Source organism: Rhinatrema bivittatum, chromosome 3, assembly GCF_901001135.1.
Source record: "Rhinatrema bivittatum chromosome 3, aRhiBiv1.1, whole genome shotgun sequence".
Lineage (NCBI taxonomy): Eukaryota > Metazoa > Chordata > Amphibia > Gymnophiona > Rhinatrematidae > Rhinatrema > Rhinatrema bivittatum.
The window spans coordinates 585,432,876-585,460,381 of record NC_042617.1 but is presented as its reverse complement, the minus strand read 5'-3'; the positions used below and the strand labels follow the sequence as shown (position 1 = coordinate 585,460,381).

Here is a 27,506-nt window from a genome sequence, read left to right as displayed (position 1 = left end):
AATAGTGTAAATGGATTTGCCTAATTTAAACTTGACAATGATATATCTACCTTCTGTGTCTCGCACTGTGGATATAATATCTACTGTCACATTTTTGGAAAACAGGTTACCCACTCCCCCATATTTGTGACCTACTGTTGCAGCATCAATTTCTCATATTTCTTCCTAAGATGTGTCTCCTGACAAAGAAGAATATCTACTTTTTCCCTAACAGCATCCTGCAGTAACCTTTTTCGCTTATAAAAAGAATTAAGCCCCTTAACGTTCCATGACATCATTCGTAATTCACCCATCATGGTCGGTTCTCCACCCCCCTCTGTGATAGCCTGCAACTCTCAGAGTATCCAAATGACTCGTTTCCCCTCATAAATGCATAGTATTCATTCCACCTCCCTTCGCTACTTGATGGTAGAATATAGGACTGCATGTTATCATTTATCCCACACACACCCGCCCTATTTATATCTCTCTCGCTCCTGGAGGACTAACGCCACTCAAAGACCTTTCCGGCACCTGAATAGTCCACCGCTCCCCCCCCTTATTAAATGCTATATGTTTAACATCCTAACTCATTTAAACTTTCAAACATAACTTGTTCTCAGTGAGATGCATATATTAGTATAACTCATGACATATAACCCGAGCAACATAACATCCTTACAATAGACCACGTAGGGCCCCTAACCAACAGCTGCTAGCTGGGAAGTAACGATATGGCAGACACCTAGTCTTGTTTAGCTCATGACGCACTGTCTTTGGAGAATCTCTGGTCATCCATTTGCCCCCATGCTGAACTCTCTGCCATTTCTGGGGGATTCCCACCGGAGGACCTGTAATTTGGATCTTGTCTGCTTCCAGCGGATGTTTCAACAGACCAGCAGCTCTTAATAATTTGGATGCTTCTTCCACTGATTTAACTCTGGATGAGACCCCCTGGATTGTAAATTGGAGTCCGAAAGGAAATAACCACTTATATCGATAGTTCCTTTCCCGTAGAACCTGAAGCACTTTTCAAAATTCGTGCCTTTTCCTTATGGTAATGGGAGATAAGTCTTGAAATATTTCCACTTTGGCTCCGTGCCACTGAAAGTCAGTAATCTGTCTTGCTTGTTGTAAGATCTTTTCTTTCTGGTCATAGGCATGGAAACAAACCACTATATCTCTGGGTGTGTTTCCTCTCATTTTGGTGAGGGCCCTATGCGCCCTATCCAGTTTAATTACAGGGAGGTTTTCTGGGATTGCAAGATCTGAGCACAAATATCTTGAATAATCTTTGTGCAGTCCTGGAAGCCTTCACCTTCTGGAATGCTCCTGAAGCATAAATTTCCCCTTCTAGAGCAGTTCTCTAGATCTTCCAGCCAACAGGAATGCTCATCAGCCACTTGCTTTAGCTGAACCATTTCTTTCTGTAAAGCAGTAAATGCTTCTCCTGCTCCTCTGCCTGCGTCTTGAGAGAGTCCACGCGGTTCCCCAGGCCTGCGAACCTGCGGCGAAGCTCAGCTGCTATTTGCTGTATTTCATTTTTTTAACGTTCCCATGCCCTCTTTTAGCTCAACGAACCACTTCTGGAAGTCAGCGCGGGTGATTTCAGGCTCTTCTGCCTCTCGCGACTTACAGCTGCTCTCAGCGATGAGGGGGAGCTCAGCGCTCTCTTCTTCCTGCTCGTGGTCGGCCATGTTGGCTTGGATTTGCTCCGCCGCAGCAGTGGTCCGCGATTTTTTTCCTCGTTGCCATCTGCGAATCTCCCGGGGTCGGGGTTGAAGTTTTTGCCAGGTTTGTGTTATTTTTGGAGATGGATGCAGTTAGATCTCGCTGCGGAGGAGAAGGAGCTCAGTATTCAGGCTGCCATTGTGTCGGATGACATCACTTCCTCCCTTAACAGGTACTTCTAACCAAGGTTCACAAGGTTGACTTTTTTCCTCTCTGGAGACACACCTCCAAGTCTCAAGTCTCACTGGAGAAAGTCCCAAGTCTCACTGGAGAAAAAATGAGGGAGAGAGAATCTGCTATACAGATAAAACCATCTGCAGGTTAGTTAGCAAACTCCAAATTAAAAAAAAAATATTTGCAAAGCTTCATAGATCCAAAAATGTTTCTTCATTTGCTGGAGACCGAGAGATGAGTAGATGCAAGTTCGGGAGAAGAAAAACAACCAATAAGGGCTGAATAACATAGTCTGGTTAAACAAATAAGTATGGGTGTAGCTTGCTTGTTGCGGCGGTTACTTCCCCTACTACCCCTAACTAATCAAGCTTGATATTTCACTTGGATGCAGCTCCATCACTGCTCTCTACATTAATGGTGGGGGTGAAAGGGAAATAGAACCAAGGGTTGCTAAGAGCCAAGAGAAACAGATAAGTATGAAAGGAAAGAAGTGTGAAGCTTGCTGGGCAGACTGGATGGGCCGATTGGTCGTCTTCTGCCGTCATTTCTATGTTTCTATATATCCTGTATGAGCCCTCCATCTTGGATTTGGTCATTCTACATCTCCTGGAAGAGAGGGTATGGCCTAAACTATTATAGGAAATGTTGGAGAAAAATTGTTTTCAAGTCCACTTGCTTCTCACACTGCCAGATAGAAAATGCAGGCTTTTTATTGCTACTGATAATCCGCCTGTTCCTTATTTGTTTTTAACGTATTCAAGAGTGTATAATTTATTTATTTATTATTTTTATTATACCGAGTTTCATGATATGAATCACATCAACCCGGTTTACAATTAACAATGTGAATAATTACAGAGAGTAACATGGTAGAAACATGGTAAATTTAATGGTTAACATTCACATTATGTTGCCATTAATCCATTAAATAACTGTGTGGTGTCTGTATACACCCATTTTGTTGTTAGAAAAGCCATAAATATATTTTAAATCCATCTTTTTGCATGTACTGAGTTTTAACAGTACTTTTTGTTTCTCTTCAGGCATGTGCACAAATATTCAAGCCAGAGACTTGGGCTAGAGGCAGCAGGCCGGAACACACCGCTTCTCATTGTAGCCAAAGAGCACCACCAAGCTGTTGCCAGCGCTCTCTGGAGAAATTTCTTCCCATACCTGAAGAGCCTGAGACTGTCTGAAACACCACCCCTTCAGCTTGCAGACACAGCTGCAGGTTTGTACTGCCTCGCTCCAGCTTCATGCCATCATGTCTTGCTTTTCTTTGGGGCAGACTGCCTTCTGGTCATTTATGTACAGCAGCTCAGCTATGCAAAGACAGAAACTGGTTACATCTAAATCTTGAGGAAGTTGTTTAGGCCTAAACCTCTCAACAGCCAATGTTCATAGGGGCCTAACTCTACGGACTTGAGAGCAATTGCCGTTCACGGTTGTGTGGGTTCTGTTCCAAGGTAAATGTGCTTATTTGCAATCTATATATATATCTAACAGGTGCAAGTTTATGTATATATGTAAAATGTACATTTATGCTGTCGGGATATACAGAAACATTGAGAGACAGCTGGGTGCTTGGCTCACTAGGTTTGCTGCTTCAAATAATCCAGTTGAGTTTTATTATTTACAGATATAATTATGCTGTTGTGCTTGTGACCTAAGCATTTCTGATACACATAGCTGCACAAATGTTATTCAAGACAAAATTTCACACTAATGGTAATGTTTGTACCTCATTACATGGTTTCTAAATGGAAATTTTTTAAAAAATGTATTTATTTCAAATCTTTTATATTTATTTATTTATTTGAAAGTTTTGTATATACCGAAGTATAGCAATCTGCCTTCACTCCGGTTTACATGAGAACAACTTAATACAATGTATGAACATTAGAACAGCTTATTACATTAAATGTACATTTAAACGAGAGACTTATCAATTGAACGACTATTCCTGTCTAGAAACGAAATCTTTCTAACAGCACGCAAATAGAACAAAGATATGAGAGGACCATAAGATAATTTATGCAAGTTACATAGTAACTAGAGAACATCGCTGAACTTATGTGCGATCATCATCGGACATAAGGTACATAAAGCTTTTCCTTGTATGGGTGTGTTGGGACAGAGGGAAGGGTCCGGAGTCGGTAGGCGGGGTATCTAGACTTATTATTAACTAACAGGCCTATCCAGTACCGAGCGGTAGGAAGAGCTGCGTTAGTGCCTACGGCACCCGCGGTTACCGCCCGCACAGTGCAGCTCACCTACCGCTCGATCCTGAACACTAATTATATGTAAATGTAAACCGCGTCCGTAATGCCTTAGTCCCGCACAACCCATTTTACTGGATAGAGCGCCTATACAGTATCCTGGGTGCGCGGGCCTAAGGCTTCACGCCACGCTGGTATCTGTCATTTCAAATGTCATTTGAAATGACAGATACCAGGAAGCAAAAAAACCAAAAACAAAAAGTAAGTCGCTTCGCCGCTTCACTCTTCCCTCCTCCCGGAGCAAGGCTGCTTTTTGCACCCTGCTCCGGGAGGAGGGAAGAGTGAAGCGGCGAAGCGACTTACTTCTTGCTTTTGGTTTTTTTGCTTCGCCGCTGTCAGTGTCCCCCCTCCTCTCGGAGCAGGGCGCGAAAAGCAGCCTTGCTCCGGGAGGAGGGGGGACACTGACAGCGGCGAAGCAACGGCGAAGCAAAAAAAAACCAAAAGCAATTTTGGGTTTTTTTTTTTCAAAAGCGACAATTTTTTTTTTTTCCCAAAAGCGACTTACTTTTGGGATCTGTCAAGATCCCAAAAGTAAGTCGCTTTTGGACGCCTGCCAACTTACTTTTCTGAAGCCATCATCAGGAACACATGCGATCGTAGCTCCTCCCGACAAAGACAAAGATGGCCGCCTGCACGGGGGAAGCGTACAATTGGCCGCTGAAGACGTGACGTCACGTCTTCAGCGGCCAATTGCACGCTTTCCCCGTGCAGGTGGCCATCTTCATCGGGAGGAGCTACGATCGCATGTGTTCCTGATGATGGCTTCAGAAAAGTAAGTTGGCAGGCGTCCAAAAGCGACTTACTTTTGGGATCTTGACAGATCCCAAAAGTAAGTCGCTTTTGGGAAAAAAAAAAAATTGTCGCTTTTGAAAAAAAAAACCCAAAATTGCTTTTGGTTTTTTTTGCTTCGCCGTTGCTTCGCCGCTGTCAGTGTGCCCCCTCCTCCCGGAGCAAGGCTGCTTTTCGCGCCCTGCTCCGAGAGGAAGGGGGCACACTGACAGCGGCGAAGCAAAAAAAAAAACGAAAAGTCGCTTTGCCGTTGCAGTCTCCGTGGCAGCCCCATTCCGGACATCGGAGGGGGGCTGCAATGTTTTTTTCGCTTTTTTTTTGGCTTCAGGAGCAGGGGAGAGGACTGGGGCTGCCACGGAGACCGGCACCCATGATCGGGGCCGGGGCAGGTGAGCGGGGGCTGGGGGAAAGCTTGCCATCTACCCTTACCCCTGCCTCTACCGCAGGGGTCAGGGTAGGCGGTAAGTTTGCAGGTTAAACGCGCGACAAAACGGCAGGGAAAACTAGCGATAGTCGGGGCGCGGGTTACGGGATGCTAGGGAATAGCTAATTCGCTCGTTTGCATGCAATATCGAGCTAATTCGCTCGTTTGCATGCAATATCGAGCTAATTCGCTCGTTTGCATGCAATATACATGCCGCGGGCGGAAGGGGTTGCCCGGGGAATTTAGGACGCGGTAGGAGAAGGTTAAAGGGGATTCGGGATCGCAGGAAGGGCTAACGCGGCCGGAACGTGAGTAAAAAGCGGCTTAGGAGCAGGGTAAACGCGGCCGCACTTTACAGGATAGGCCTGTAAGTATGTTACAACATTAGGAGACCATGGATTGGTGAGAGATGTGGAAAGGTGAGAAATGAGGGAGGAGAACTTTCGAGAAGATTAGTGTGTGTCAAGCAGAGGTGGGTGATGAGTTAGGAAGTTGCATGCGGCTTAAGCAACACCATCTCTGAAAGTTTGGCTGAATATCCATGTTTTGAGTTCCTTTTTGAAGGATTTGATGTCTCTAAGTGTGCTCAGGTACTGTGGTAAGGAATTCCATAATTTGGGTCCAGCGATGGAGAAGGCTCTGTTCCTCGTGTTGGTAAGCTTTGCTAAAGGAAGAGAGGGTATGTCTAGGTGTAGTTTGCAGGCGGTTCTGGTCGCGCGTTGAGGTTTGTGTTTCTGAATCATGTTATTGAGGGAGGTGTTGTCTTCTTTGTAAATTGCATTGTGGACTATTGTTAAGGTTTTGAATTCAATTCTTTGCTCGATCGGAAGCCAGTGAAGACTTCTCAGAACAGGGGTTGTGTGTTCTGATTTCTTCTTGCCGGTTAGGATTCTGGCTGTGGCGTTTTGTAACAGTTGAAGTGGTTTTAAGGTAGATTTTGGAAGGCCAATCAGGAGTGAGTTGCAGTAATCGAGGCTGTTGAAAATAAGATTGTAGCAGTAAAGAGCTATATTTTTATTTGAGCATCAGCTATGGACACCCATGGGTTTTTTTTGGTTTGTTTTTTTTTGGGGGGGGGGGGGGGGGTGTACCTCCCTGAGTGGGATTACTAGGGGACACATGGGACCCTTTTGTGATTCCTGGTTTTTCCCTGTTGTGTTGATTTTACTCTTCTTCTTCTTCACTATTTGACAACTTCTGGAACTATGTGATCTAGTGTGTGAAGTGGTCACCGAGATTGTGATTGACAGCGCCAGGGGCCTTGGAAGAGAAATCTTCCTCCCCATCCAGACTTGAACCTGGAGCCCTAGGATAAATCACCAACTTACATATGCATTTACTTTTTTTTTTGAAAGGTTTTACCTTGCTGTCTGCGGACATGTTGGGCACAACTCCATCTGATCTCCAGCCCCAGCCAGTCTTTTCCATGATGCAGTTGTTTGGATGGGATGATATGGTTTGTCCTCAGCTGGTGACACGATATCTATGCCATCTCCTGCACAACAGGTAAACTGTTCTAAGTCTAGCTCTGTAAGTGAGTCGATTTCTCTTGCTGGTGGTGGGACTGATTTCAGATATAGCCGTCTGCTTGTATTTGAAAGTCATTTGGCAATTGTCAAGTCCCAAAGTGGATGAGATTACAATGGATTTTACATTTCTCTTCCTCTGTGTATATTTTAAATATTTTCCACTTTTCCAGCGTGAGTAAGGCTAGAAGGTAAATCCGTTTTTAGCTTCCCTACAGCAAGTAACACGATTGATCCTTTTTTGTTTTTGTTAGATTGAAAGGGAAGATTTTAGGTTTTTGCCTTTTGTAGAAAAAAAAGTCTGAAAAATATTTTACACAGAATTTTTTCATTATATAATTTACTGGTAATTGAAAATTTATAAAGAAAAAAATTGTGTAAAAATTTTCAGACGTTTTTCTACAAAAGGCAAAAACCTAAAATTTTCTCTTTCTTTCTGATAGAAACAAAAGGATCAATCGTGTTACTTCCTGTAGGGAAGATAAAAAAAACTTGCTTAAATAAGGCTGGCAGGTACGAATAATTGAAAATCTTTTGATGAAATGGGCAAAAAAACCCCCCTGGAAAATGAAAATCCGCTTTTTTCTGCAGTTGCAAACACCCCCCCCCCCCCCCCCACCCACCACCTGCTGCTTGTGTTTTTTTTAACTAAAAAATGTGGAATTGGTCACGTCAGGCATGTTTGGAATTTTGAGCAGAAAGTCTAATTAGGGTGTACAGCACACCCTTATGTAAGGTGATATATGCCCAATTTTTCTAACTGTCCCACAGTCTTTACTCTCTTACTTCACATAAGATGAAAAAATGTCTGAAAGAAAACAATAGCCTGCTTTTTGGTTTTTCTTCTCACTTCCATTTATTGTTTGACTTTCCCTCTTCCTGTTCTTGGGCTACTTTGCTTCCTGGTTTGTACAGTACCAAAAGGGGTTAACTCTAATTCTGTATGGGCCAGTCGTCAATCCCCCTTGTGGGTCCAAAAAAGATCTGTCCACCCCTCCTTCCTCCTAGTTGTTGTTGGCATCGGCAACGTTTGAGAAGGAGATGGAGCACCAAGTTCAGCAGGTGGTGGAGTGGGCACTGTAAGGCTTCGATCCTGTGGCACTGATGGCACCAGACCCAGTGCTGCCCATCCTCATACCACTTCTGGAGAAGCCCAATGTGCTCATTGGTGCGTTAACGACTCAGCTGAAACCAGTTCCTGGGACAGCATCAGTGACCGGCGGAGCACAGAGTTCTCCCCTTACCAATACAATGGTCGAGGTCCACCAAGTCCAGCAGAGACTCTGAAGCCTGTAGCCCCCATCCAGTTCTAGTGGTTCCTGCACCTCTGGATGAAGGTCGAGCACCTAGGGCCCCATCCCCTGTAGCATACGGTGAGGATGAGGGGTCCCTATGACCCCTGGGAAGGTGATCCAAATTAGTTCTCTGAGGACTCTGATGGTCTCCCGTTAGACTCTTCTCCTCCAGATGAACAAAGGAGGTTCCCGCCTGAGGACTTGATCTTCGCACTGTGAGGATGACGGCAGAAGCCATCCCATTTTACTTTTGACAGAGGAGGATACCGGGCTCAAAATGCTTGAGATCATTTCTTCGTGGAGCCTTCTAAGGACATCATGGTGGTCCCCAGTACACAAGATCCTTAAGGAGTTGCTGCTGAGGATTCGAGAACAACCGCTGTGCCTCCTGTTAATAAGAAGGCGGACGGGTCTGCCTCGTCCAGAAGACTGCTGTATTCGATAAGCTTCAGCTGCCTCACCAGCTCTACAGAGAGCCAAGCGCTCTTGGACCAATTCCTCGGTGCCCCCAGGGAAGGACCATAGAGTAATGGACACTCTTTGGGGGGAAGGTATTTCAAGGCACCATGCTCATTGCCCGCATGGCTGCCTATCAGCTCTACATGAGCCAGTACTCATGAGACATCTGAAAGCAGGTGCAAAAGAACATAAATGCCATACTAGGTCAGACCAAGGATCAATCAAGCCCAGTATCCTGTTTCCAATAGTGGGCAGTCCAAGTCACATGTACCTGGCAAGTACCCAAACATTAGATAGATCGCAAGCTACTATTGCTTATTAATTATCATAATAGTTTATGGATTTAACCTCTAGGAGCTTATCCAAACCTTTTTTAAATCCAATAACACTAATTGCTGAAACCACATCCCCTGGCAATGAATTCCAGAGTTTTATGCGCTGAGTGAAAAATAATTTTCTTCAATTTGTTTTAAATGAGCTATTTGCTAACTTCATGGAGTGCCCCCTGGTCCTTCTATTATCTGAGCAGCTGCCTCAACAGCAGCAAGACACCCTTATGTTGCTGGTGCGCAAGGGTGTGGAGTGCAGAAAACACTAGGTTCATGCGACCTACGATGTTTTTGAAATGGCTTCGAGCGTGTCTGCAGCAGAAATCTGTGCCCACAGAATGGCATGGCTGTGGGTCTCGGATTTCCAACCAGATGTACAGGAATGACTCGCAGATGTGCCATGTACTAAAGAAAATCTCTTTGGAGATAGGGTGAGGGTTGCTGTGGCTCAACATCGTGACCACCATGAGAACCTTCAGCAACTGTCAGTACTCTGGACTTGTCTTCCTCATCCAGGAGACCGTCGAGACCATGGCCAAGGAAGTCTTTCAGCAGAAGTACTATCCTCCGCCTCCTCGCTCCTGTAAACATAATCAGGGCTCCTGCAGCCGTCCCAGGCTACAGAGAGCCCCCAAACCCCAGCCATCACTGCAGTCAACTCCGGGGATGGGGTTTTGATTGAGCCATAGGGAGTGCAATCCAGTTGCCCATAACTGCGACGATGGACTCTCTAGTTGGGGGCAGGCTGCGGTTCTTTGTGAATCAGTGGCTCGGTGTAACCTCAGACTGGTGGGTTCTGCCATCATCTGCCAAGGGTACCAGTTGAATCTGTTGGGTGACCTGCCAAATTGCTCTTTGTACCCACATTGGGGGCTAGTAGTGCATCAGGAACTAATACAAGCGAGCTTTTCTCCCTCTTAACAGCTGGAACTGTCAAGGCCATACCACCAGGTCAAAGAGGGCGGGGATTCTATTTCAGGTGCTTCCTGATTCCAAAGAAAACAGAAGGATTCCATCCCGTTCTAGGCCTATAGGCCTTAAAACAAGTTTCTAAAAAGAGAAAAGTTCAAGAAAGGTTTCCCTGGGTACCTTGGTCCCATTTTGCAAACCTAACGGACACATACGCTCATATCAAGACCTTTCCAAGTCACAGGAAGTATCTCTGATTTGTGGTGGGATCACAGCATTTCCAGTACTGAGTGTTGCCGTTTGGCTTGCGTCCACCATTTTGCGATCTTCACAAAATTCTTATCCATGGTGGCGGTGCATCTCCGCAGACTGGGAGTGCATGTCGTGCCGTATCTGGACGATTGGCTGGTCAAGAACACGTCTCAGGCAGGGGTCGCCAGGTCCATGCGCTTGACCATTCAGATATTGGAGTCACTAGCGTTCATTCTCAACTACCCAAAGTCTCATCTCAGCCCATCACTTCAATTGGACTTCAGAGGAGCCCTGCTAGACACGGCTCAGGCCAAGGTCTTTCTACCTTGCCACAGGGCTGTAGCCATGCTGACCATTATGACAGATTCAGCAGAGCCTAGCAGGTGTCAGCCTGGCACATGTTGAGCCTGTTGGACCAAAAGGCTGCAAATGTACATGTTACTCCCTTAACATATTTACACATGCGCAGAGCCAAAAGGACCCTGAGGCCACAGTGGTGCCAGGCCACTCAGAACCTCCAGGATTGCATTTGAGTAACCGCGTCTCTCTGGGACTCAGTGTCCTGGTGGCGGGTACTTTCCAGTCTGGATCAGGGGATCTTATTTCGGAGTCTACCTACTCAAATTATCCTAACTATGGATGCATCTACCCTGGGGTGGGGAGCTCATGTAGATGGGCTCGATACCCATGTTCTCTGTTCTCCTCAGGAAAGCCGTTGTCAATTCAACTTCCAGGAGCTTTGGATGATCAGGTACACGCTATGGGCTTTCAGAGATCAGCTAGCTAACAGACCAACAACCAGGAAGCCATGTGGTATGTCAACAAGCAGAGAGGCATGGGATTGTATCTCCTGTCATGAAGCGGTCCAGATCTGGTTGTGGACCTTGTACTACAGAATGGTACTCAGGGCCATGTACCTGGCCAGGATGGAGAACTTGGTAGTGGATAGGCTGAGCCAAGCCTTCAGACCCTACGGGGGGTAGCGAATTGTATATTCCACCTTTGAGGGAGCCCAGACATAGATCTGTTTGCATCCTCCTGCAACAGGAAGGTGCCTAGATTCTGCTCTCTGAACAGGTCAGATGGCAAACCAGCCTTGGACGCACTTGCCTGTTATTGGGGCAAGGGTCTTCTGTATGCGTATCCTCCGATTACCTTAGTGGCGAAGACACTCTTGAATCTTCGAGGACAGAGGGACTATGATCATCATAGCCCCTCACTGGCCGAGACAGGCCTGGTTTCCACTCCTGCAGGAGCTGTCCATCCAGAAACATATTGGTCTGGGGACTTTCCCAGATCTCTTCATGGAATATCAGGGCAGGCTGCGGTGTCCCAAACTCCAGGCTCTGTCACTCACAGCCTGGATGTTGAGAGGTTAATGCTAGAGCTGTTTGATCTTTCAGAGGATGTGTCTCGGGTCCTGGTGGCTTCTAGTTAGCCTTCCACTAGAAAGTCTTACAGACTGAAGTGAGAGAGGTTTTCTGTGTGTGAAAGCAGAAGACCCGAGATCCATTCTCCTGCCCCACACAAAAATTACCTTCTACACCTACCGGAGGCTGGCTTGAAAACCAACTCCATTAGAATTCATCTGAGTGCAATTGGAGCATACTACTATGCTGTACATGGTACGCCCATCTCTGTACAGCCTATAGTTGTACATTTCATGCGGGGCCTGCTTCAGTTGAAGCCTCCCCTAAGACCTCCCACTGTGTCTTGGGACCTCAACGTAGTATTAGCACAGCTGATGGAAACTTCTTTTAAACTGTTGCGCACCTTTTACCTGATGTACCAGACCTGGAAGGTCATATTTTTGGTGGGGGTCACTTCAGAATGCAGGATCAGCGAGCTCCAAGCCTTAATGACTTATCCACCTTATACTAAATGTTATCACAATAAGGTGGTCTTGTGTATGCACCCTAAGTTCCCGCCTAAGGTGGTGACAGATTTCCATCTTAACCAGTCAGTTGTCCTGCCAATATTCTTTCCCAGGCTCCATTTGCACCATGGAGAACAACTACTGCACAATTTGGACTGCAAGTGAGCCTTAGCCTTCTGTCTGGAGTGGAGAGAAGCCCAAGGAGCAACTTTTTGTTTCTTTTGTTAAGAATAGGTTGGGCGTTGCCATTGCCAAACAGACAATATCCAGTTGGCTAGCAGATTGCATCTCCATCTGTTATGCCCAGGCAGGACTGCATTTTGGGGGTCATGTCAAGGCTCATTCTGTCAGATATGGCAGCATTGGTTGCCCTCTTGCGAACATTTCCCATGGAGGAGATCTGCAAGGCTGTGACATGGAGTTCTCTCCACGCATTCACATCTCATTACTGTCTGGTTAGGGATGGCCAATGCGACAGGTTCGACCAGTCTGCCCTTTGGAAACTGTTTGAGGTGTAGAAACCAACTCTTCCATCCTAGGACCCATTGTTTGGGTTCAGGCTGCATCCCCCTCGGTTACCAGCAGCACTGGTGGTGTTGTGTCCTTTGGCACCTGGTTAGGTTCTGGTCCCCCTTTGTGTTGGAGAGCAGCCTGTAGCTAGGTATTGACCCATGTGTGAGGACTGCCATCCTGCTTTTCCTCAGAGAAAGAGTTGCTTACCTGGTATTCTCTGAGGTGTTCTCAGAGGACAGCAGAATGTTAGTTCTCACGAAACCCATCAGCCACCCCACAGAGTTGGGTTTCTCTTATTTATTTATTTATTTTTTAATCGTAATTCTGTGTTACGAGACTGAAGAGGGACTTCGCGTGGACGCGTGGTATCGAGCATGCTCAATGTGCCTAGTCAAAGTTCTAGAAACTTTGACATAAGTTTTCTGCATTGGGGCTCCATCTGATATCATCACCCATGTGTGAGGACTAATATCCTGCTGTCCTCGCAGATCACCTGTTACAAGTAAGCAACTCTGCTTTATTACCCTCTCTTTTCTAGTATAATTATATCAACTGGTGGAAGTGAAATTCCAGCCTTATCTTCCTGCTAACTTGGAAAGGAGGGGACGTGTTTCATAGATGCTTTCCAGCAATACAAACATCCTTTTTTTGCCCCTCATTGCGCTGCTTCTTTGTTTTCTTCTGTTTGCTGACAGGACGTTAAAATGTACCAAATCTGCAATATGACTGAAAAGTTCTTTGTTTTCTTACATGTATTTAAATCTTCCTCTCTCTCTGTTCAGTGAATTATCTGAAACACTTTCTAGTCCAGCCTACACGTCCTATCAAGCTTTGTCGGTGCGTTCCTGGTTTCGATGTGTTCTACAGATATTCGTCGATCAGCCAGCCGATACCTTGGCAAGGACAGAGCCTGAGAGATCTGGTGGTAAGGGCTTGCATTTACTGGAGGTTTGGGCTTACAGTACAGGTTTTGCATGGGGACCCTTTTTCCCTTAAAAACCCAGTATGCTTTTATGTGTCCTTTTCTAACATACTCCTAGTTTGATTCCATGCTGAAAACAAGAGATTTCCATTTGGAGTGGAAATAGCTCTGTAGAATTTGGGGTGATTTTTAGTAGGCTCCATCCCACAAAACATTGGAGATTTTTCTCAGAATTGTGCATATAAGATCATAGGACAGTTTGCTGTAGGATTATCATCACAGGTCTACGAGCAGGTGACGTTCCATGGGACTCCTATAGCAGTTCTCCGTGCATGACAGTCTCCCATTGGAGGAAGGTACCTAAATCCAACAGCAGACCAGGAAGGTACATAATCATCTCCTAAGCCCTAGGGAAACGTCTTTAAAAGATTCCTCTTTCAAATCACTCACTAGGACCCTCTGCATTTCCTTTTTTGAGCTAGTCACGGGTCTGCCATAAGACAGGTTATTGCATTCTGCAGCTGACACGGCAGGGAGCGTTTTCTAAAATCTGTCGTACCACGCGCTTGCTTATGGTCTATTGCAGCCGTGGTTCTTTTCTAGTAAGCCTGAGCAGTTTTCAGGTGACTTTCACAGAAGAGCACCTGAGCTTCAGCAGTATATTTGGTAATCTGTGTCACATGGCACAAGTCAGTTTCTGTTGGTGGTTCTCCTGGATTTAACTCAGTCTGAGCACCCTCCTCCTGTCTATTCCATTCCTCAGCAGCTGGCAGTGCCACCATGCTGTTACTCGCATGCCTCCTATGCAGTGGGGGCATTCTGTGATAATTCTCTTGTGTGCCTCGCCTCCCCTCCCCTTTATATATTCCGGTCTCAGTTTGAGAATCGGTCATATGGCATATCCCAAGGAAGCAGGCAAAATCATAAAAGCAGGGGCAATAAAGAAAGAGAGCTTGCAAGAAACTTAAATAACCCTTAGAGGTAAAAAATTGGAGCGCATTTAAAACTAGAAATAGTATTAGTCATCTTTTATCCTTTAGGATAAAAGTAATGAGTTAAATTATTTCTTAATTTTATTTTTGCACTGAGTAAAATTTAAGCAAAAGGAGTTTTCTCCTCCTCCTTTAGGCTTCCAGTTCTATTGAAACCTGCCTTTACTGAGGCTGTAGCATCAAAACTAATCTGGGGTTTATCCCTCTCCTTTCCTTCTAGCCCAGCCATTACAGCAACAGTCCTAGGGCCTTCTGGAACCCATTGTGTGTATATCTTGAGTGTGGCCAGTAGGTGTTGCTGTTGAGCGATGATTCGAATTCCCAGGGGCTAAAGATGCTGTTGCATAGCATCCCTCATTGTTGCCAAGCCTGAGAAGCTGGGCCCAGAGAATTAAATCTAAGTCTCCTGCACAGTTTGCATCCACACAAAAAAAAAGCTGCAGTGATTCTTTAGGTGCATTTTCTCCCTCATTACAGCTTGTCTTGGATTTAGTGAGAATCTTTGATGTTGAGAATGCAAGGCATGCAGTAAGAAACATTACAAAGGCTATTATTAGAACGACATTAATGGAGCTGGTCTATGGCAGTGCTATGTGCTGCTGTGCAGACGGATGTGGGTTTGATTCCTGGCATAGGGCGTCTGCTCCCTGGGTCCTTTGGGGATACTGCAGACGTTTACAGCTCCTGGTGGTGGTTATGGAGGGGAGAGTCCCAGTCATCACGACGCCCAGTGGCTGAATCTAGCACCCACAACCCCAGGATTCCGGAAGGACCTCTCACCTGTGAAGCCTGGCTGTGGGGGGGGGGGCAGGGAATCCCTAAATATATGCAAATGAAGGCTCATGGTGCCAGATCTCATTTTGCTTCAGCTGGAAGTCCAAAAGAGCAAGAGGAAACTGGGCTACAAAAAAACCCTAGGTTCCTATGGTCCTGTCTTCCTCAACAACAGAGGTAAATGTAGAGGAAGTTTTAGAAATAGTTTTGAGGGCGAACTTTGTGTTGAGAAGAGTGATGTTTTAAATCTGAAGGCTGAAAAGTGGAAGAAAACTGCTGTTTCTTATTTTGATATCCTTGGAGTCTCTCTCAAAAAACATCATAAATGAAGTTCATCTTCATTTATTTTCCTGTACATTTTTAATACAGATTTTATGATGGTTTAACACAGAATAGCATTTTAAGGTGTTTCTCATTGTTAACTCAATGTATGAATTTTGGTCTTAGTTTCTCTTCTTGTACTTTATCAAACAGGCAGAGCATGTATGAAACAGCTAGGGGAACTGACGAGGTTGATATTCAGACTCTCAGAAGTAGAGACCATCCTCTCAAAGGCTCAGATTGAACCATCGTCCTATAAGCAAGATCCAAAAAGTGCTCTTGTCCAGTTCATCAAGGTACATGTTAGTGTGGCCGTGTCACATAAAGCATACTTACAGTGCACACACCTTCTGGCAATTAAAGATTTTACTTCAAACTGATAGTAACAAAGAGAAAAATGCACAACTAGTATCAATATTTTTCCCGAGGACAAGCAGGAGGGCAGTCCTCATACATGGGTGATTCAGATGGAGCCCGATGTGGAAAACTTGTGTCAAATTTTCTAGAAACTTTGACTAGGTACACAGAACGTGCCCTAAGCGTTCACGCAGGATCCCTCTTCGGTCTTTTTTTTCACAGAGCGGTGAGCCTAGCAGTTTGAGCTAAAAAAAAAAAAAAAATTGGTTTTTTGCCTTGTGGAAAACTTCGATTTTTGCAGTTTTTTGCTATCTTTTTCCTTCAATTAGTCATCGGGTCCCTCTCAGTGCCTTCCCCTAGTGCCCCCAGTCAGGGATTTTGGCAATTAGGTAAGTTTAATTTCATGATCAATTTTAATTTCTATGCTTTCTTGAAATTATCTGCATACTAAATTATCATGTATTCATCTCCCTGTTTTATGTAACTTTCTCGCTATTTCCCTGTGTTCGATGTAAACCGGTGTGATATGACTATTTGTCCTGAACATCAGTATAGTAAAAAGAAGTAAATAAATAAATGATCGGTTCCCACCATGGTGGCAGTACCTCTGTGCCAGTCGTCCATCGTGGCCTGCCACCATCATTACATCTTTTCCTCGTTTTGTTTTGCCCTGTCATAGCCGCGTCTGATTTCCGTTGATGTCCCGAGTGCCCGAGGACCATGTCAATCACTGATCCTCATGATGTTTGCATCCTCTGCCTAGGGACATTGTATGGCATCTGAGTTTGCCGCTTGTGCGCCCAGATGACCCCAAAGGGACGTCAGCTTTGACGTAACAAGATGCATCACCTCTTCAGGTCAAATAAGTCCAAGCCAGCGGTATTGGCATTGGAGGACCTCAAAGCTGCACCAGTGGACACCACACCATTAACATCAGCAGGACCGGTGGGTAGGGATGCTGGAGATGGACCGTTGCTATCTCGCTGGGCCAAGGACACCGGCGAGATCGTCCTCAACCTTGGCACCGGGGAAAGACCAAGCTTAAGCAGTGTAGGAAGACTAAGTAGCATCTGCTCTGGTCCTAGTCTATGCATGGTGCCAGGTATGGGATGCACCGGCTTTTGACACGATGCCCCCAAATCGATCCAGTGTCGAAGAGCACTCATCCTCCATTGATGCTCAGGGACCGCATGGTCTTCAACAGTCCTGGTGCCAGTCGCCGATCCCCCTTATGGGTCTGAGGAAGATCTGGCCACCCCTCCCTCTTTTCGTTGGGTGACATCGGCAACGTTTGAGGAGGAACTGGAGCATCTGGTCCAGTAAGCAGTGGAGTAGGCGCTGCAGGGCTTCGGTCCCATGGCATCAGAGCTGGTGCCACCCTTCCTCATAACACTTGTGGAGATTCACAGTGTGTGCTCATCAGTGCCTTACAGACCCAGCTGGCATCAGTTCATGGTGCCTGGCAGGGCACTGAGGTCTCCCCCTACTAATACGGTGGTTGTTACCAGTTCTGAGAGAAAGGAAGCTCCACCAAGACAGGCAGAGACACTGAGGCCTGTAGTCCCCTATCCAATTTCAATGGTGCCTGCACTTCTGGACGTTGGCCGAGCATCTAGGTCCCCATTCCCTGTGGTATACAGTGAGTATGAGGGTCCCTATGACCCCTGGGGGAATGATCAGATCGAGTCATCCTCTGAGGGTTCGTATGGTCTCCCATCAGACCCTTCTCCTCCAGAGGAGCAAAGGAGGTCTCCACTTGAGGACTTAATCTTTGCATGTTTTGTAAGAGTATAGGCACAGGCCATCCCATTCCAGCTTTTGACAGAGACCCCAGGCACAAAATGCTTTAGGTTTTTCAGTTCGTGGAGCTTCATAAAAAGAGATTGTAGTGGACTCTGTGCACAAGATCCTTAAGAAGTTGCTGAGGATTTGGGAACATCCCCTCACAGTGCCTCCCATGAATAAGAAGGCGGATGGGGTTTATCTCATCCAGAAAGCTTCCGGATTCGATAAGCATCAGCTGCCCCACCAGTCGGTGGTGATAAAGACGGCCAAGCGCTCTTGGACCCACTCCTCAGCGCCGCTGGGGAAGAACCACAGAGTGTTGGATGCTCTTGGGTGAAAGGTGTTCCAGGGTGCCATGCTTATTGCTCACATCGTTGTCTACCAGCTGTACATGAGGCAATACTCACGCCCTCATGTCGCTGGTGCTCAAAGGTTGGAGTGCAGAAAAACACGAGATCCGTGCGACCTACGATATTTTCGAAATGGCATTGAGTGTTTCTGCAGTAGGAATTGGTGCCCGCAACCTGGCATCGCTGCAGGCCTCTGATCTCTGACCAGAGGTACGGGAACAACTCTGACATGCCGTGCACTGGAGAGAATCTCTTCGGAGGTAGGGTGAAGGATGCTGTGGCCCAACTCTGGGACTGTCATGAAACCATCCAACAACGTTTCAGACCCGTCCTCATCCAGGAGGTCTTCGAGGCTGGGGCCAAGGAAGTCTATCTTTCGCCAAAGGAAGTACTATCCTTTGCCTCCTCGATCCCGTCAATACCATCGGAGCTCCTGTGGCCGCCCCAGGAAGTAGAGAGCTCCCAAGCCCCAGCCAGGACCTTGATCAACTCCATTGGAGTTTTGACTGGGCCATAGGGGGGGTATAAGTCAGTTGCCCGTACCTGGGACAGTGGACTCTCTGGTTAGGAACAGGCTGTGGTTCTTTGCGAACCAGTGGCTCACTGTAACCTTGGACCACTGGGTGGTGTCCATCGCCTGCCAGGGGCACCAAATCTATTGGGTGTCCCGCCAAATTTCCCTCCATTCCCATATTGAGGGCCGGTCCGGTACCGCATCAGGAATTGCTGCAAGCAGAGCTCTCCTTCTTAATGACCAGAGAAGTCTAGCTTGTACCACCAGGGTAAAGAGGGCGGGGATTCTATTCCAGGTACTTCCTGATTCCAAAGAAAACAGGAGGACTCCATCCCATCCTAGACCTGAGGGCCTTGAACAGGTTTTTCCAAAAAAAAAAAAGTTCAGAATGATTTCCCTGGGCACCTTGATCCCCTTTTGCAAAAAGGGGACTGGCTATGCTCCCTCTATCTAAAGGACGCATATATCCATATCGAGATCTTTCTCGGTCACAGGAAGTATCTCTAATTTGTGGTAGGAAAAATCACTTCCAGTACCAGATGTTTCCATTCGGGCTCATGTCACCTCATGGGTTTTCACGAAAAGCCTGGCCATGGTGGCAGCGCACCTCTGCAAAATGTGAATGCATGTTTTCCCATATCTGGACTATAGGCTGGTCAAGAGCATGTCTCAGGCAAGAGCCACCTGGTCTATGCGCTTGACCATTCGGGTGTTGGTGTCACTAGGGTTCGTTCTCAACTACCCAAAGTCCCATCTCAGTCCATTAACTCAATTGGACTTCATAGGAGTCCTAGTAGACCCTGCTCAGGCCATGGTCCTTCTTCTGTGCCAGAGAGCTGAAGTTCTGACAACCATTGCGACAGAGGTGCAGCAGAGCCAGCAGGTATCAGCCTGGCACATTTTGGACATTGTGCTTTAAATGGTTACAGAATGTCTACGTAAATTAGTGATCACTATTTAGAAAGAAGTTGACATAGTGAGCAAGAAGATACACACGTCATCACGACGGCGATTTTGATTGGTGACATGATTACTTGGTGTTTATTTAAATTGTGAACCAACAGTTGGGTGGTCTCTGTCCCGGAGGTGAAGATGTTAGTCACGGCATCCTGGAAAAGGGTATTTAGTTGACAACAAAAAGATAAGTATTTTTATTACGATTTAAAGTAGTTCTTGATAAGGTTTTTTTGGTGAATTATTTTGTAGAAACTTAAAAGAAAATGGTTACAAGCAGCAAGAAATGAAAAAAAATTGTTGAATGTAGGCTTTTGGAGCAAGTTTGTTGATATGAGTATATAGCTCCTGAAGAAGCAGGGCGTGTGAAACATCGGCTGTTGTCAAGCCATTTATACAAGGGATACATCTGAAAGTTTGAAAAGGATTGCTATTGTAACAATATAAAAATTGAAAAATAGTGTACTTATAAGACTGGAGTAAAAACCACAAATAATTGAACAGTCCGGATGGCCTTTTAAGTTCACAAGGCACGTTGTCAGGCTTGCTGATGCGGTCAAATAATGAAAAAACAAAAATTAAAATCAATAATTCAAATTAGACATTAAAAAGGTTATTGAAAGTAAACTATTTGGAGTGGCAAAGTGATTTATTTTAGATACGTGGATTGCCTTTTTTTGTGGGATTTTCCATTTTTTATGGGGATCTTATTGGCTCTTTTTTTGCTTGTGCTGCTAAATTTTTTTGAGCTATGTCCGGAACAGAGACATTAAAAACGCTGAGTTTTTCTGAAGCAGGCTTACAAACATTGTTGACTAGACCATTGATTTTTGGTGATACAACTGGACATTTTAATAGTGATCACATTGCAGAAATTGCTTCGGTCTGTACGGACGAAGTTACATGCTGACATGCTTCTTGAATATTGTTGCCATCAACACATCCCCAGAGGTCTGAGGATAATGAAGGTACCACATTTGTATAGAGAAGATACTGAATTTGTGACAGACTGGAATGCGATTCTAAACAAATGCAGTTTGGATCTAATGATATTAATCATCAAAACAGCACAGAAGAAAGACAGTGAATTACAGCGAGAAATTTCATTGATAAAAGGGGAACTATCGGCATCAATAGATATTAACAGTTTCACTGACCAGCTGAATTCTTTGAATGAATCGATAGCCAAGTTAAGATCAGACATTAAAAAGATTAAACTAGACAAATTCAATCATGATGAACGTGATTATACTCGTGGTTACATATACCCCTGGATCCATGAAGGCAAAGTAAAGTCCAATACGAAGTCACCTTTGATTCAAACAGTGATGATACTTCTGGAGATGAGATCCATGTGAAACAATCTATTACAAAATCAAGAAAGGATACTCTGCAAGATAATTGTTTTTTAGGGATACGTACCCATGGCAGCAGTCATCCATTTTTTACGAGAACTGTTGGCAGCCCATGGCAAGAAGAAACGCAACCACCCTCACATCAAACAAGGTCTCAGACCAATCGGAATCTTTGATCCTAAATTTGTTGAAGTATCCTTGAATCCCATACAGGAGCAGGTTCTCAACAAAGGGTTATCGTTTATACCAATGCCGAAAGCTGACTTATTTCAACTAGCAGTGGCCCTGTTCAAATTTGTTCGGAAATTATATATCAAACATTTTTTTGTTGATCGGCCTAGTGTAGGGGACGCTTATTTATTCAAGATTACTTTATCTTGGTGTCCACCAGGTCCTGCAGATCCTATTATTACTACTTTTCATCAAGTGGTTTTACGACAAATACATCAACTATTTACTGACAAATGGAGTTTTTCTAACTTAACTAGAAAGGAGACACAAACAATAAAAGAATTACATCAAAATCAAGATTTGATCATTAAGCCAGCTGATAAAGGGGGTAAGATTGTATTATTAGATTGAATACAATACACCAATGAAATACAGCGACAACTGCAAGATTGCAAAGCCCCGACCCCCCTCAAGACTCTCCCATCCCACGGGAGAGTCTTGAGGGGGGTCGGGGCTTTATATTTAATGAAAAAGGAAGAGATGAGACAGAGTACTCCAAGCTCTCCAGCATTCATCCAGCCACCCCAGCGCGACTCCAAGCTCTCCAGCACTCATCCAGCCACACCAGAGCAGTAACACGATTTTAACAGGACCCATTATGCCAACGCCATCGTCTCGTCGGAACCTTAATCCCCCATCACCTCAAATCCTGCTCCGGCAACAAATCCTGCCATCACATCTGCAGGAAGAAAGACTAACTCACCAAATACCAATCAGACATCTCCGTCGCCAAACCAGCATCTATCCTACGCCAGAACTACCATCAAGAAGTCGCAGATCCCTCATACCAATCATGATCACCCCTCTTACCCAGTTCTTAGGACTCACACTACTCTCGGTAACTCTATTTAATGCACAATCACTGACTAAAAAGACGCACATCCTCAACGATTATCTACTGGACTCAGACCCCGATATCTGCGCCATCACAGAAACATGGCTAAAAAAACTCCGACATCGCGCTAATCAACCAATTACCTATACACAAGTATGAAATACTATCAACCCACAGACACAAAAAACGAGGGGGAGGCTTACTACTAGCAACCAAAAAAGAACTCAAACTTACTCCACATACAATCAAGTCCGAGTCCAAACTGGAACTGGGCTTAGTCAAATCACAACATCTGCAACTACTACTAGTCTATTCTCCTCCGGGATTACTTGAAGCGGACCCCTCTCCCCTCATCGAATCCATAGTGAAGCACATCGACTTTGACCTCCCTACCATGATCATGGGAGACTTTAACTTACACACCGACGCCTCACCCCTCTCCCCCACCTGTGAAACCCTCCTCAACTCCCTCAGTGCAATGGGATTCACGCAGATCGTCAACAACCCGACTCACAAAGGAGGACACACGCTAGACCTCATCTTCATCAACTCAAAATTCAGTTGCTCATCGACACCCACCTGCACCCCAGTCCCCTGGTCAGATCACTTTCTGATAACCACCAAGATCGCCGCTAAACAACAGACTTACAGCCCGCAGCTCCCGTCCACCATTCACTACAGGAAATCATGTGCATCCGAGACTCTCAGCGACCATCTTACGAAAGAACTCTCAAACCTGGACTTATCCAACACCGATTCTGCAGTTCTTTCATGGCACAACATCACGGAAGCAGTTGCTAACAAGCTATGCCCTGCAGTTTCCAAAACAATAAACCTTGAAAAGAAAGGAAATCAACCATGGTTCTCCACGGAGCTAATACGGATGAAACAAGTCCTTCGCCACAAAGAAAATAGATGGCGCAAAGCCCCCAACTCTGTTACACTCTCATCTTACAAAGGAACCCTACACCATTATAGGACCTCAATCCTAAAGTCAAAAAGAGAATACTATGCAAGTAAAATCCACAACCTCCAATATGACGCTAAGGCACTTTTCTCTTATGTGTCACAAATCACAAAGTCATCCCCACCAACGATACCTGATGAACAAGCACAATCCAAGGCCAATGAGCTTGCTTCTTTCTTTCAACAGAAGATTACAAATACCCTGGCTCTCCTACCAACCAACACCACCACATGCTCTACATTCTCCACCACTCACACCCACACCGGAATCAAGCTCGACAACTTCGAACTGACATCTCCCGGGGAGATTGAATCCCTCCTCAAGAGACAGAAACCATCTAGCCATCCAGCGGACAATATACCATCCAAACTCCTGCTACTGATTCCAAACATGATCGCAGGACCTCTAGCTAATATTATAAACTGCTCATTGGCACAAGGGAGATACCCAGATAGCTTAAAATCCGCTTCTCTTAAACCCCTCCTCAAGAAGCACAACTTAGACCCCAAAGAACCTGCTAACTTCCGCCCCATCTCAAATCTACCGTTCTTAGCCAAACTTAGAGAAACTGGTTAACACTCAGCTGTCAGAATATCTAGAGGATCACAACATTCTATTCCCTTCCCAATACGGATTCCGCAAATCTCGCAATACAGAAACACTCCTCATTTCCTTAACAGACCATATCATTCTGGGATTAGACAAGGGCCATTCCTTCCTTCTAGTTCTTTTGGACATCTCGGCAGCCTTCGACACCGTCAACCACACCATCCTTCTGACTCTCCTAGCAGAAATAGGTATATCAGGTTCAGCCCTCAGTTGGTTCAAGTCTTTCCTTAGTAATATTTCCTTAGCAATATTTCCTTAGCAATATTTATACATAGTTAGACTTGTTCAACCTAAAATAATTACTTAATAGTCCCCGTAACATCTTGTTTACATGTTACCCATTTATATTGTTCATTGCTTGTTTTATTTGGATTCTCTTTCATATTGTTAGTTATATGTATCAAACTCGTTGTATGTATCAAGTTGTTATTCTGTAAACCGGAGTGAAGGCATTTTTTGCTATACTTCAGTATAAAAAAGACTTTAAATAAATAAATAAAATAAATAAATAAATAAATAAATAAATAAAATCCTTTTCGTGGCAGAAGGAGCTCCGGGGATTGCTGAGGGCCTGCGCATTCGGCGCCGAGACCTGCCGGGGTAAGGCCTTTAAAAATTCTCAGCTTACCCACGGCAGACCCAGCGCCGACCACGAGGCTGTCCCGATAAAAACCGCGCCTCCTCTCCGCCTCCTCCGTCGCCGGAACCAATCGCCAGCTCAGCCGCACAGCCAATCGGGGGACAGCCCCTTTGGCTTAAATCGACGAGCGGCAGGCTGAAAAAATCCTTTTCGTGGCAGAAGGAGCTCCGGGGATCGCTGAGGGCCTGCGCATTCGGCGCCGAGACCTGCCGGGGTAAGGCCTTTAAAAATTCTCAGCTTACCCACGGCAGACCCAGCGCCGACCACGAGGCTGTCCCGATAAAACCGCGCCTCCTCTCCGCCTCCTCCGTCGCCGGAACCAATCGCCAGCTCAGCCGCACAGCCAATCGGGGGACAGCCCCTTTGGCTTAAATCGAGCGGCAGGCTGAAAAAATCCTTTTCGTGGCAGAAGGAGCTCCGGGGATCGCTGAGGGCCTGCGCATTCGGCGCCGAGACCTGCCGGGGTAAGGCCTTTAAAAATTCTCAGCTTACCCACGGCAGACCCAGCGCCGACCACGAGGCTGTCCCGATAAAAACCGCGCCTCCTCTCCGCCTCCTCCGTCGCCGGAACCTATCGCCAGCTCAGCCGCACAGCCAATCGGGGGACAGCCCCTCTGGCTTAAATCGACGAACGGCAGCTAGGCGTCGCGCGCCGGGCGTCGCGCGCACGAAGGAGCGCAACAAAGGGGCCTGCCCCTTTGTGCGCCCCTTCGTGCGGCCCCTAAGAGCGGAGTAGACCTCCACAGCGCTAAGCAAAAGTACTCCAGCCCGTCCTCTAGCTCCCACCAGCGAGTTTCAACGTTCAACCTCAAATTGGCACACACAGTACAGCCACCCCAAACATTAATCATATACATGCATCTAAATCGTCTTCCAGCAAACACTCACCTCCTTCTCACAGCAATTCCACTCTTCCAATCCTCATCCAGCAGCCACTCATCCAATCGTCATCCAGCAGCCACTCATCCAATCCTCATCCAGCAGCCACTCATCCAATCCTCATCCAGCAGCCACTCATCCAATCTTCATCCAGCAGCCACTCATCCAATCTTCATCCAGCAGCCACTCTTCCAATCCTCATCCAGCAGCCTCTCATCCAATCTTCATCCAGCAGCCACTCTTCCAATCCTCATCCAGCAGCCTCTCATCCAATCGTCATCCAGCAGCCTCTCATCCAATCGTCATCCAGCAGCCTCTCATCCAATCCTCATCCAGCAGCCTCTCATCCAATCTTCATCCAGCAGCCACTCTTCCAATCCTCATCCAGCAGCCTCTCATCCAATCGTCATCCAGCAGCCACTCATCCAATCCTCATCCAGCAGCCTCTCATCCAATCTTCATCCAGCAGCCACTCTTCCAATCCTCATCCAGCAGCCTCTCATCCAATCTTCATCCAGCAGCCACTCCTCCATTCTTCATCCAGCAGACCACAATGTACATGGGCCTCCCAATTCCAATACTCCAGCACAGAACCTTTCTCACAGCAAAACACTCTTTGATCTCACGACCTCCCACCTACAAATCCCTTATCCCCATCATGATTTCCCCGTTTACCCAAACTTTAGGCCTAGCTCTCTTTTCTTTGATACTATTCAACGCACAATCACTCTCCAAGAAAACACTAATTCTCAACGACATTCTCTTGGACAAAAATCCTGACCTCTGCGCCATAACTGAAACATGGCTTAAATGGATACCGCACTACTAAACCAACTTCCAACTCAAATCTATGATATCTTCTCTATCCCCAGAAAGAAAAAAAGGGGTGGAGGTATCCTCCTAGCAGCCAAAAAAGAGCTAAAAATCACTCAATTCCCAATCAACTCCCCATCAAAAATAGAAACAGGTCTATTCAAATCTGACAGTCTACAAATCCTTCTAATCTATGCTCCTCCAGGCCTTCTGGAATCCGATGCTTCACCCATCCTAGAATTAACAACAACTTACCTAAATCTGGAGCATCCCGCTATAATATTGGGAGATTTCAACTTACACGTCGACGACCCCATCCTCTCAACCAATTGCGAATCCTTCCTAACCGCCATGTCGGCCATAGGGTTCAAGCAGATCATAAATAAACCCACCCACAGAGCAGGTCACACCCTGGACCTTATATTCGTAAACTCTAGCATCTCTCACTCAACTCCACCCAAATGCCAACCTGTTCCCTGGTCTGACCATACTTTAATATCTTCCGCCTTCTTGCTAGAACAAATAAGCAAAAAACCTGTCCCACAACCTGAATTCATTTACAGGAAATCTTGCACATCCGAGGAATTACACAATCATCTTGGCCCAGAACTCCCTCTCATAGACATCTCATCACCCAACTCAGCCCTCCACTCTTGGTCCATGATAACAGAAACTGCAGCCAACAATCTCTGTCCTCTGGCAACAAAAAAACTCGTACACAACTCCTCCAAAAGACAACCTTGGTTTAAAGAAGAACTTCAAAAACTGAAACACTACCTCCGACAGAAGGAAAGCAAATGGCGAAAAACACCAACACAGACATCCCTCTCTGCTTACAAACTCGCACTCCACCAATACAAAAGCGCTACATTAAAAACAAAAAGGGACTTCTTTGCACAGAAGATCCACCATATTATCTTTGATTCCAAAGCCCTCTTTGCCTATGTATCTAATTTAACGCAAACCATGACTCCTGACATCCCTGCCAACCTAGCACAAGAAAAAGCAGAGGAGTTGGCCCTCTTCTTTAGCAACAAGATCTCCAACCTAATAACACAGCTGAGAACCAACACTTCAACACCACCCAACACATACTTCCACCACAACAAAGACGTTACTCTACAATCCTTCGAACCCATCACTAATTCTGAAATACTGTCTACACTGAAGAAAATGAAACCTTCATCTCACCCTTTAGACCACATCCCATCCAAACTTCTCCTGCTAATACCAGACACAATCTCCAATGCTCTGACAGACATTATTAACTGTTCTCTAGCACAAGGAATCTACCCGGACAACCTGAAAATTGCATCCATCAAACCGCTCTTAAAAAAACCCAACTTAAATCCTAATGATCCTACCAATTTCCGTCCTATATCCAATCTCCCTTTCATAGCTAAGGTAATGGAAAAATTAGTTAACTCCAGACTCTCCGAATACCTCGAAGAACATAAAATTCTGTTCCCATCTCAATATGGCTTCAGAAAAGCTTTAAGCACCGAATCACTACTAATTTCACTGACCGACTACCTCATCATGGGCCTGGACAAAGGTCACACTTATCTACTGATCCTCCTGGACCTCTCAGCCGCCTTTGACACGGTTAACCACTCCACCCTACTAATCCAATTAGCAAACATCGGAATAACAGGAACAGCACTATCATGGTT

At 45.7% G+C, this 27,506-nt stretch overlaps 1 protein-coding gene across 3 annotated transcripts in view; it reads left to right on the top strand.

Annotated features, from left to right (window-relative positions):
* Positions 1 to 27,506, top strand: part of MMS22L (MMS22 like, DNA repair protein) — a 172,796-nt gene that overhangs the window by 95,526 nt on the left and 49,764 nt on the right. For all 3 annotated transcript variants that reach the window (XR_003855772.1, XM_029596676.1, XM_029596675.1), the window contains exons 15-18: positions 2,928 to 3,115; positions 6,732 to 6,882; positions 13,318 to 13,460; positions 15,698 to 15,840. Coding sequence is in view for 2 of the 3 variants with exons in the window: in XM_029596676.1 (XP_029452536.1) it covers positions 2,928 to 3,115; positions 6,732 to 6,882; positions 13,318 to 13,460; positions 15,698 to 15,840 (625 nt within the window). In the remaining variant the exon portion in view is untranslated. The remainder of the gene's footprint in view (positions 1 to 2,927; positions 3,116 to 6,731; positions 6,883 to 13,317; positions 13,461 to 15,697; positions 15,841 to 27,506) is intronic.